General features: G+C 39.7%; 1 protein-coding gene across 5 annotated transcripts in view; it reads right to left on the reverse strand.

Moving 5' to 3' along the window:
• Positions 1-12,968, reverse strand: part of DNM3 (dynamin 3) — a 186,414-nt gene that overhangs the window by 157,383 nt on the left and 16,063 nt on the right. For all 5 annotated transcript variants that reach the window (XM_037404094.1, XM_037404092.1, XM_037404091.1 and 2 more), the window contains exon 2: positions 12,066-12,139. In XM_037404094.1, the coding sequence (XP_037259991.1) occupies positions 12,066-12,139 (74 nt within the window). The remainder of the gene's footprint in view (positions 1-12,065; positions 12,140-12,968) is intronic.

Raw genomic sequence — 12,968 nt, forward strand, 5'->3', positions numbered from 1 at the left:
GTCAACAGTTAGCTTTTATCTTTAGCATGTCATCTTCTGGAACAACCTGAAAGATTCAAATAGATACCGTTCACATTAGTAGAATAAGGAACAGATTGTGAATCAGACTCTGAGTTCTCATCTGATTACATTTGCCTGTAATACATCACTGAATTGAAGAAAATTAATTCAAGTATCACGAAAAATTATTAGCAATTGTTTTCAAAAACAAAGTTATGTGCATTTTTACAAGTTCGTAATGAAAAGAAGATCACTTAAAAACACTGTAATGTTTTTAACACAACTCATTTCCTAAAATCTTCTTGGAGTCTAAATCTGAACCATGCTTAAGAAGTTTGTAAAACCTTCCATAGATATAGTTGTGATTTTGCTGAAGATGGAGAACACAATTAATTCCTAAGTCTTCAATATCGTACAACTTGCCCTCTTACCTTAAAGGGGCATCAACCAGGAATCAGGGATAGATACAGTCTAATTTGTTAGACCTGAACTTGACACTAGGCCGCTGTTTCAACTCTTGAATCCAAATACTGATACTAATTGTAACCTTCTGGATTTCCTGCCCTAGAGGTGCATAACCAAAAGCACACCTCCGGATAGTTTCTTCCTTCAAAACAGAACAGAAACGTTTCTCTAGCATAGCAAGGCTGTAATCCAAAATGACATTAATGGCAATGACAGCTCACCCCCTGTCTGCACAGAGTCTCAGCAGTAAGACCAGAGAAAGGCTGAACAGAGTTGTGTACATTCCAGTTTATTTCATCCTGTGATCAAGGCCTAATCTCAAAATTCCATTTAGATGTTTCTTCCCTAGAAAACATTTATTGGTAAAAAGCTTTCAAACACCAGGGCAACGAGCTTGCTTGGTACTCAAAGAAAGAAAAGCAGCTCAGGAGACCTGATCCAAGAATACAGCTGGGCCTCATGTATCAGTACTAAAGTATGTTTCCCAAAAGTCACTCTATGACTATTGTTGACAGAGCTGTTTAAATAAATAAATAGTCAAAACTACACATGAAACTATGACAATAGTTAAAGCAAACTGAGAGCCAAAAAAGGAGAGCGAGGAGGGGAAAACAACAAATACCAGCCTTTCTATGCTACAACACCAGAATCCCTCCAGATTCAAAGTGCAAGGGACAGGGAAACCCACCTTTGCTAAGACAAAAATAATACATCTCTTATTTCAAACATAAGAGAGCAGCTAACAAAAACCCACCATCTCACTTTTGACAACTTAAAAATGCCAGAGTATCTCATATGCCTTCTAAGCTCTAGCAGCAAAATGACAACAAATGGGGGTTTTGTATGTTCCATTGTCAACTGTTCATTGAAAAAAAAACAAAAACAAGACACCAAGGAATATTCAAATATTTCAAAGTAAAAGTTAAAATGGTGCACAAAAATGGAATATCTCAGTTGCTCTAGCACAATTGAGAATTCACATCTGTAAAATTTGTCATCTTAGATTTGGAAAATAGCTACCTACTGAAAAAAAAAGAGCCAATAAGTAGTTCTTATTTTGTCCCAGTTCTTCATGCACTGCTCCTGGCATAAAATAAAATGTGTTCTTCTTTGTTACTTTTTTTTTTTTTCAGTGGTTCATCAAATTTTCTCAGAAAAATATTTCAAAATTCAATAGTTAATACTTGGTGCCTAGTTGTAACCAGTTGACTGACTCAGCTGATAGTCAAGGAAGCTTTTCTCTTTGTTTCACTTAACACTCAGTAACAGAAAGAGTCCAAATCTGAAATGGCTTCAAGGTAATTCAAATGAAGATGTTCACTCCTTTTTAGCTGTGTTAAAATTTATCAGTAGCTCATTCCTCTCCGTGACATCTGTGGTCCCACTAGTTCTGAAGGAATAGACTTTACAACGGGTCATAACCTGTGGTGCCACACACAGCCTACAGAATAAAAATTCAAATGAACAAGCAGCACTTTGTTTGGCTCCTTTCAGCCCAGAGCCTGTTCTTGGCAATGATGCCTTTAGCCAGACTGCATAAGCACAAGTTTTAACGCAATCTTCAGTTTTCAGCTTTCATACACAAAAGAATACTAGGAAAACACTTTTTTTATGCTTTTGTAGGAATGGACATGAAGCCAGACAAGAAAAAGTGATCCTGCCTAATGTCGTGTTTTCAGATATATATTTGCTGTATAAAATTGAAGTTATGTTAAGAGAAAGAACAATTAGATGAAAAACTAAAATATTACCTTTGCATATAGAACACCTTATTTTTTTTGCCCAGACTCATTCAAAGCACCTTGGATAACACAGAATGAAAAAGATCTCTCTTTTTTTTTTTCCTAATAGTATAATTCTCTTCAGTGCATCCAACCACAAATGTCCTAAGTGATTCTTTATCTCTTCAATTGTGATTATATTAGACAAATCACACAAACAAGTGTTATGGGATACCATTTTGGAAAATGTTCCTCATTTTTCCTGTGAGTTATTTGTCCCTATGGTTTCGTGATTTAGTCTAAGACAATGTTACATGGTTATTAGCAATAAACAGACATTGTTGCTTTCAAACCCTTAAAATTACATACACACTTGAGATTTTTCATAAATTTGTCTCCAAGCTAGAGAGCTGAGTTAGGTACGCCATGTGACGAGACACGGAACATCCCTTAGAAATACAGGAGATATTTTTTTTTTTTAAACATCCTTGATCCACATCAGGCTGAACCCAAGACCTTTCAAAGTCTGACAAAGCCCAGAGGTTTTACCCTATAAAGAATAACCTCTTACTAGAGGTTGGGAATTTACCAAGATGAGAGACCTGAAGTCAGATCTCTCTGCCCCACCTGATTTCAAGTCGGTCCAAGTCTGTGGTGACATCCAGTCTAGCATACTCAGAAGACTTAAGTCTCCAGCTTGGAGTTTTCCAAAAGGGTAGTTCATTAAATTGCAGGCCTATAGCAAACATTTTATTAAACATATATAGCAAAGGAGGGAAGAATACCTTCTATTACTGCATCTTCTATCTGCCAGTCCCTTGGGGAGATGTCACTCAAGCAACAACAGTGTTATGAGCTTCAATGAATCATGCCACAAAGCCTCAGAATGCTTTCCAAAAGAGTGATTTAAAATCGTGCAAATAAACATCATGAGCTAAAGCACATCACCTTTTCTTTGATGATGGAAGTGAAGGCAGTTAAATAAATCTATTTAGACCTTAGCAAATCATCCAATCATTCTTCACTGAAAAGAGGTTTTTCAATGCTCTAGCTTTGATAACATGCTGAAGACAAAATATTCAAAAGTCAGGCATTCCACTGTTAACACGTTAAGCCTTGATGGGTTTGAGAGGCGGGTCCATGCGAACCTCATGAAGTTCAACAAGGCCAAGAACAAGGTTCTGCACATGGGTCAGGGAATCCCAAGCACAAATACAGGCTGGGCAGAGAATGGGTTGAGAGCAGCCCTGAGGAGAAAGTCTTGAAGGTGTTGGTTGATGAGAAGCTCAACATGACCCGGCAACATGCACTCACAGCCCAGAAAATCAACTGTGTCCTGGCCTGCATCACCAGCAGGCGATGGTGCATGGCCAGCAGGTCAAGGCAGGTGATTCTCTCCCTCTACTCTGCTCTCCTGAGCTCCCACCTGGAGCACTGTGCCCAGCTCTGGGGCCTCCAACATAAGGAGGACATGGAGGGCCATGAAGATGTTGAGGGGGCTGGAGCACCTCTCCTATGAAGACTGAGAGAGTTGGGGTGGTTCAGCCTGGGGAAGAGAACGCTCTGGGGAGATCGTATAGAAGCCTTCCACTACCTAAAGAGGCTGACAGGAAAGCTGGAGAGGGACATTTTACAGGGGCATGTAGCAACAGGACAAGGGGGAGAGGCTTTAAACTGAAAGAGGGTGGATCTACATTAGATATTGGGAATAAATTCTTTACTGTGAGGGTGGTGAGACACTGTCACAGGTCGCCCTGAGCAGCTGTGGATGCCCCATGCCTGGAAGTGCTCAAGGCCAGGTTGAATGAGGCTTTGAGCAACCTGGTCTAGTGGAAGGTGTCCCTGCCTGTGGCAGGGGGCTGGAACTAGGGGATCCCCGAGGTCCCTTCCAACCCAAACGATTCTGTGATTCTAACCTTCAAGCAGCAAGGCTACAAGAACAGAAATACCCTGGTATTTTTTGAGGGGAAAACACAGAATACCCTGTCAATGCAGAGGATGACAAGAATATCGTAGCAGAAGATTAGAAAAATTGAAAATATGATAGATCTGATGAAAGTAAGTAGCATAAAATACCAGGTCATGCTCTTCAGGACCAATGAAATGGTTAATTACAAGGGTAGACACTCAAACCAAGGGAGGAAAAGTATTCTTTTTGATGCAATAGTCTTTCACATCTTTGAAAATTTTTGTTTGTAGAAGAAATCTATCTTCATTCTTTCAACCACCTTCTATAGATGATGCTTTCTAAACTTCCAATCACTCGCACAGCTATCCTCCAGGCATTTGTCTTAAAAGCGACAGAGGCAGACCTCTCATCAAGATCTTCCTAAGACTGAAAAGAGTGGAAGAACTAATTTTAGGACTGCACATCTGTTGCTGCATCTTGTACAATATTTACCTCTGTATTTTACAACAGCATGACATCAGTGAGTTGTGTTCTGTTAAGAGATCCACTGTGAGCACCAGGTCCTCTTCTGAAAACTAGCTATCTAATCAAATACTAGCCTTTCAGTACAGGAACAGCTCTCATCCCAGCTGAACTTCTTCCTGCTTTTGCAGCATTTCTCTTCCTTTGCAAGCAATTTGGATTCCAGTTCTGCCCACCAGTATATTTCATAGTCTCATTTGTATTTGCCAAATATAAACTTAATAAACACACTGTTCTGTCATCCTGTCAGTAATACAAAAAACTGAACATGACCTGGAGGGATGTCACTTCCACACTGTAAACAACTATAACAGCATATTATAAGAGTCCTTTCCAGACCATGTTTCCTGAGATTGTTTACTATACATAAAAAAACCCCAAACATGCAAGACAGTTGAAAAACCCTTACTGTATCCAAGCTAAGACACCTACCCTTTATTTACAAACCTGCTACCCTGTAATAAAAAAGTAAGCTTGATGGGTTTTTTTCACTTGATTGTGTTGGCTGCTATTCATCTCAAGTACCTTTCAGATTATTAGTTAATAACTAATTACAATTTTTTTTTTTTTTTCCTAGAAGTGAACTTTGACTGATTCTTCTGTTGCTTTTCTTTATTATCTTTTTGAAGATGGGCAAATATAGAGCCTTCCAGTCTTTCAGTGAGGGAACTCCATCTTCCCTGATGTCAGTGAGCATCAGCCTCAGAACAACGAAACAAAACCTTCCAGGCAAACCATTTGTAAAAACAAATATTCGTGGCTACAATTCACTTGTCCTAACATGACCTGAAGCCCATACCTGGTTTGAGGGTGCTGATGGGAGAACTGCCTGAGCCCTCAGACCCACGCTGCCAGACCTCAGCAGTCTGTTACTCCAGGTGCTGTTACTAGTACGCACAGGCAGACAGCAGCAGCAAGGAGGATTTGCAGCCTCTGCAGCCCTACACTAACAGCTTAAATTCAGGTTTGAGACCAGCAGCGTATCAGTCCCGTTAGGGCGATGAGTCTTCCACTGTCTCAGGAAGGAGTCACCAGTCACTACCACCTTCTCCCTGTGGTAATGTCACTTTTTAGCTTTTACGGTATGCACATCCACATTTTTACTGGTCTCTACAGCATCCCTGCTCGTCATCTGAATAAGCAGCTGCCACAGAATGGGATGCAGAAAATGGCAGCCACTGTCCTCCCTTCCTCCCTGCAAAGTGCCCAGTCTGTCCCCTACTACTGGCACTGTGGCACCTTTCTACCTTTCGTCCCTGAAGGCCGCCAAACGCCTTCCTGCTGATGAAGTCTCTAAGATCATTCGTGTTAGCTGAAATAATTCTTTTATAAATTTTTCAGTTTTCTGTTAGAGGACTGTTTTTGCCACCAGATGGCAATAAAAGATGGGTATGCCTAAGGAGCAGTCTCACAACAAAAGACACTTGCATTAAAGCTCAGCAACTTCAATAGAAGAAAGCATCTGTAAGACTTCAGGGAAAAAAAATAGTATCAGAATTGTCTTTTAAACCTTATGATGATTTACTCTCCGCTTAATGTTCTAATTAACAGAACTGAAACAAATGTGGGTATTGTACATACGACTCAATCTAAAAATGTCCACCTCAATAATGACTTTCAAAATGTTAATCTGCCATTTCTTTAGTAAAGAAACAACCAAGACCATGAAAAAAATCTCAAGTTCCCCTCCAAAAAGAGTTCTCAAAATGAGGAAGATAACCCTCCTAGAGCCAGGATACTTTAACACGTAAATAATACAATGGGATGTATACAGCAGGCAATACATTTTTAACACTCAGAAGACCTACAACAAAGGCTTCACCCAAAACCTAAGTACATTTTTTGTCGTCACTGCTGTTCAAAAAACATACTATCCAGTCTCAAGAAATCCAGGTAATTATTTCACTTCCACAGCCAGAAGAAAGCACAGTAAGAGGAATAAGAGATTGCTTAAGGTTATACAGAATGTGTGGCAACAGGGGGAAAAGAAGAAAAAAAAAAAAAAGAAAGAAAAAAACCCCACTCAGCTCTCAAGACTTTCTCAGGTGTTTCAAGTCATCACCGTCTGTGGGAAAATCACTTGAGGGAGAGGGAAATTAGAGAAAACTGGGGTACTACAGAAGTTGTAGTATTACAGAAACCTTTTTAGGGTTAACTGCAGTTGCCACTTTCAGGATGGTTGGCACCCACCGGATCTACTCCACCAGGGTTCCCTAGGCAACTCAACCTGCCATCCTAGAGGAGCAGTGGAGGCTGCAGCAGAGTGGAAACACCTCAGCCAGGCTCTGGCTCGGCTCCCTGCAGGACAGGGAACTTGATGGTACCGTACAGCCAATAAGCTGCATAGCGGCTATCAAACGGGACACACAAGAGATGTCTGTTGCTGAGCCAACAACTATGGCAAAATCATTTTCCTTAGATAAAATGATTATCATGAGCAAGGGTCACCTAAGGAAACTGATCCCACCAAAGTCACCTACCTCCAAGGTATGACCATCCCCTCATTGAGCATGTGCTTTATATTTTTTATTGGCTATATCTTTCAATGAGAAGCAAGAGAATTTTACACCAACGAATATTAAAAGAATCTTGGGCCAGAGCCACTCGAGCTCCACCTGAGAGTAAAGAAAAGTATAAAAAGTGAATGAATGAGGGGAGAAGTTAGGGAAGATTCCATCGTAACTTCTGGGATCAGTTGACAGGCTGAACCTTCTCCTCCATAGGTACACCTATTGGGTAAGAACTTTGTCTTATGAGTGCTAAATAGCCAACACTAGCTGTTATTAGTGATTGATGTGTTGGTTGTCTATCCCTTCAAGTTTGTTTTTGCAGGCAGTTCCTATCACCAGCAAGCACGAACCTTAATTTGTCACAATTTTATAATAAATAGTGTTATTCCATAAACTGTTAGTGTTAGTCCTTCATGAGCACTAGCAGCCACTGGCAGCAGGTAACACACTCGAATAAAGTGGGCCGACCTGCCGAGGGGTCCCACTGATGCTGTTGGTGTGTTTCTCTGAACACGTCAGTTGAATTGCCCTCTGATCCAGCAGGACCGTTCAGTGAAGGGTCCCTGTAACAGGATGCTGACAGACTGGTCGGGCACAAGGGTCTTAGCTTTCCTGGGGCACTGAGACACAGATCAAACACCTGGGGTTAAGAAAATCTACCCCCACTTTACAAGACACCTTGCCAAAACTTACTCAGCAGAACCATTTAAAAGTATCTATTATCTCCTGCAAAAAGTATTTAATCTTGCTGATGTATCAGATCAAAGAATCCCCACACTAGGAAGTATACTGAAAGTTGTGAAACAAAAACTTAGAATGCTTAAGAAATAGTTTTTAACACAAATTAAGACATACCAACTCAAAGGAAGAAAAACCCACCAGCCCACTAGCCCTCTTTCAAGAAATTATGGTAACACATGACAAATCACTACAGATCAGCATGCTTACTAGCAAAACTTGCAGAGAGAAGTTTAAAAGTTGAAATGGAACTAATGTACCTTACACAGAACTCCATGTTGCTCCAAGACTACTGAACACTAACACAGCCTTAAAAACCTCATCCCAGGTAGCTGTTTGCCAACAATTACATCTTAAAGACACACAGGGAAAAATCCTTATAAAAGCACAACTACAGGCATATGTAATGCATTCCTCCTCCTGAAAAGGAATCCTAAGTAAAAAAGTGAGAGACCAGCTCTCTGCGCTCATGGGTAACTACTGAAATACCACAACAGTTTAGCATTTAAAATAAATGTTGTCTGGTGAGAAAGAATGAGCTCCCTGTACCTTATGCTGCAGAAAATACCAAAAGAACTGGCATGCCTTTTGCCCTAATTCAGACCTCAGACCCTCACATCAAACATCCAGGAAAAGAGCAGGTGGAATTCTCCCACATACATCCTCTGAATGGCTCAGCTAATTTATCACAGCTGTCTTGCCTGCCTGGTAAAACCTGAAGTTCCCCATCAGATAACCTCCCAGTTAACAGTCCCCTGTTCACACCTGTGCCTTCCAAAAACTCACTGAATTGCATCTTCCCATGCAGGACTATTTTCTCCAAAACCATTCTCTATTCTGAGCTCCTTCAGAGACTAGATATAACAAAGGCACAAAAGTCTTGTTTAGACCTGACACTAGACATTCCTAATGCTGTGGAATTGGCCAGGGCCAAATGCAGTGACCAGAGAGAGTATCAAGCTGCACTTGGATTGCTTAGCATGGTTGATGTCAGACAAAAACTTCTTTTTTTTTCAGTTGTGACTTCTGGATATGAAACAAAGATGCTTTTCCAGAATTTAGGTCTGTTTATTACAGAACAAAGACTGCATGCTTATTTGGTTATATTCAGCAAGACAGTGAATATACCATTTTTCTTCAGTGAAGAGCAGCAACTGAACTGAAAACACACAATGAAGAATAACAATAAAAATTGTGACCCTACCTACAAGACTGCCAATGAACCACTTTGGGACAAGTAATGAGTATCAGCCTTTCACTGCAAGAAGAAAGGCACCTTGGAGCCTCAAAATATTTACAAGGTACAGACTTGCACCCCTCCCCCTCCTCTAGCCACTATGTAATTTATTGGATACAGGCCACGTTTACCATTTCATTTGAAACGCAGCTGGGCAGTCTCAAAAGAGATTCAAAGCAGGATAGCCAAGAACAAGTCAGAGTCCTTCAGAGGATGTTATTTTTAACATCCATATTTTGACTCATTCTATGCTACTAGTTTTTTTGCACATTATCAAACTCAGGGAAATAGTCACAGCTACTAAAGACTGACTTGTCAGTTGGCATATTTAATTAAAATCTTTGTCTTTGCCTCCAAGATTTCAGTAAAGTACAGTATTTGCATGGATGTGGAAGTGCAAATGGCGTAAAGCCATTTAGGAATTGTACTGTTCCCATCAAAATATGCTAGTGATTAAAGCAGGTCAACAGGTCACTACAAAATAGCTTTGTACTAATTACACAGGATTTTTTTAAAAAAGGGGAAGTAAACAAAATTCTAAAAAAACCACTCCACACCTCATGAGATACATTTCTTAGTATTGAATATTCACAGGGGTAACAGCTCTTTAGCCAGATGTGTCAGGTCTTTCAGATGTTGGAGGGCCCCTGATAACTCCTCACAATCAAATCCTGCTGCTCCCTTCCATGACATGACATGTCTAAGCCCAATAATGAGTGGTCAAATTTTCCTCTTACTTGGGTGTGCACAAATGCCTCAGCTGCCAATCTTTATCCCTTAGTGCAGAGACTCAAAGCGAAATGAAGCTTTAACCTCCTCTGCCAATCACACTCACATTCCAAAAAGATTTTCAGCCAGTTCCAAAACATTACTAAAATATCTTGCCGTCATCTCTGCACACCTATATAGGAAGTGCCCCCTCCCTCCCAAGGAGTAATATAAGATTAAGAATAGTTACTTTTAAAAGAGTCAAGAAAGATTTTAGGATTAGAGATCAGTTAAGTTTGCTACAGCAGCAAGAACCTGATACAGTCCTCTAATTACTTTCTATAACATTTTAGATAATTATGGACTTGATAAAAATCAGTCCAGTATCTGCTTCCTGTAAAAGAACACTGTGCTTCTCTAAGTAGTTTTCTTTACTTTCTTTTTTTAAAATTAGTTCAGAAAGATAAAGGTGGCTTAAAAGATAAAGTTATTTGGAATTTCACCACCAAAAACAACAACAGTGGAACAAAGTTTAAAGAAAGTAACAAAACAATTAAAGCTTGCATTTTAAAGGTCTTGGCATCTAATCCCAAACAAGAAATACACAGCTTTTCCCAAAGGGAGAAGTATGTCTTGGCATCTAGGAAACATGAAATTAGGCTGAAGCTCAGTTCTCCAGAATTTTTGATGTTGTTGTTGTGCTACTTAAGTTACGAGGAAGAACTGCTCTTGAGCAGACAAGGTACCTATATGAAAACCTAGAAGTCTATCTAAAGCTAGTAATACTATGTGAACATATTAATGGGGAAAATACCAGAAAGACAGGAGCCCTTTCACTGCCCCCTTAACCAAGCGACAATGATGATTTTACAAAATAGGGCAACACAGACCGGTCAGGGTAAGTTTAGGATGCATGTACAGGAATAATTATTAACTACTTGAGGTTAGAGTGTTAAGAGTTTACTTACTAATTCACATGTCCCTGCAGTTTAGTCATTATGTTAGTAATGCCAGCACAGAGCTCAGTTCTTTTCTTTCTTCTGCTCTTACAGGGTGCTGGGAAAATTAGATGAAGATTCTCCATAGCTAGGCCTTATTCACGCATTTCTGCATGCTCTGTCAGAGACTAAAAGCCACATAAGCCGAAATGGCAAAAGCATTCATATCTCCAACTAAAACAAATTTCATCTTTTAATATATGTAAAGCACTACAAGCATATTACACACTTGAAAATCCTAGTTTCTAAGCTGAGCATACCGAAATACTGGATTCCACAGTTTTCCCTTTACCTTCCACAGTATAAACACTACAGAAAAATTCATAGAGGCACTGAAAATATGGATGTGCTTTAAAAGCAGTAACTCAGAAAAAAACCTGAAGCCTAGGCAGACTGGAGTCTACCTGCCTGCTAAACAATGAAAAGACCTTTTAGGGGAAAAAAAATGCACAAAAACTTAATTACTTAATTAAATGCTGTTCTGGATGTTGTTTCATTTCTTTTTACTATTTTAAGTAGAAGTCAATAGTAAAGCAATTTTGTTGCTTACACTGGTTTAAAAGCAACAACAACAACAACACCTGAATGATGGGAAACTGTAGCTGCTTTTATGTATGCTAGGGAACTGAGCTGCACAACAGCAGATTAAGTGCCTCTTGGAAGAGTACGAGTGGTGAATTCTGATGAAAGATCTCAATACGTCAACACAGCTCAGTGGTATACCATACTGTATTCTTATTTTCAACCAGACAAATACACAGAAACCTTGTTATCTCCCAGTCTACCTTCTGTTATCCCCCAGTCTACCTTCTGCTCTACTTAGTGCAGTAAGCCCAACCAAAAAAGACAAGTCATGAAAACAAGCTGCGTGGAATCAAATCTGTGTACACTGGAGCACGAGTTAAAGGTAGAAGTACAGCAATTTCGGTGTATTAACTAATACAACTGTAAAGCTCATCAAGAAATGAATAAATCAAAAGCTAATTTCTAAAACACTTTGTATGTAATAATGTTTCTCCACTTCTTCAAGTTTGATCTTGGGTTAAATTTACTATAGGATTTAGATTTTATGTTTTCCCAGATGGGACAATGAGATTAGTTGGTCCTGAGCATACAGTTTTGAAGCAGTGGGCCTTTGTTCCAGTCAAGCAGTGTGAAAAAAGGTGGAACTAAAGTTTTTCTGGAATTTCTTTTAACTCCTGCTGAAGTACATCAGCACTTTTTCCAGGCATTGAACCAAAAAGAGGAGGAGTTTACCTGTTTTGGCAGTGATGAGTTGCAGGACCAATGGTCGTCTTGTTACAATTCCAGAACCTCGTGGAAGAAAATCCCTAGAAACATTAAAAAAAAAATAATAATTACTGCCCTGAAAGCATTGTCCAGTTATATAAGATAGTGGACTAATTTAGAACCTCTTCTATCCCTTCAGCTGCAATAAAAATGGAAATTTGGTGGGGACAGATTTACATCAAACACTACTATAAAGTAGGGCTGTTAATTTTGGTTCAAGATAGCAGCAAGTCATTAATTAGATAAACACCTTTTAAAACTAAATTACTGTCTCAGGGTATTACCAATTCTTTTTCTTCATGACAATCACACATAACATCTCAAAAGTCACCTTGCATAGTAAGAGTACCTGAAGCCATGCCCACATTTATCAGGCTCTCCAAAATAAACATGTCTGCACCATATACCTTATTTGTAGAGGATATGGACATATGAACACACAGCCTCTCTCATACCACACCAAAGCTCTGGCCAAACCAAATTACCAGGACTCTGCACCTACTCCTTCACACACTTCTGCCAGTTCAAATCCTCAAATAACGTTTCCAGCAACACACGCACCCAGTTTTCGAGTGAAAGCTGAACACTAGAAGTACTCTGGGACAGCAGGAAGGAGTGTCCTTGGACCAGAAAGCAAGCAATGAAGCCAAGACAGCAACTCTGTCATGTCATTATGCATCCCCATGATCCTTTCCATGCCTCCAAAGACAGGGAGACTCCCTACGCAACTGAAACCCTAGAAAAAACTTTCAACCAATTGTTAGTTGCAAAACCAGTGATCAGAAACCCAAAGCAAAATAACAGACTTTTTTTTCCAGGGTCTTCCCCAGTTCCCATACCTATTATACTCTTACAAACCTTCACAAGAGG

This window comes from Falco rusticolus, chromosome 11 (assembly GCF_015220075.1).
Source record: "Falco rusticolus isolate bFalRus1 chromosome 11, bFalRus1.pri, whole genome shotgun sequence".
Taxonomy (NCBI): Eukaryota; Metazoa; Chordata; class Aves; order Falconiformes; family Falconidae; genus Falco; species Falco rusticolus.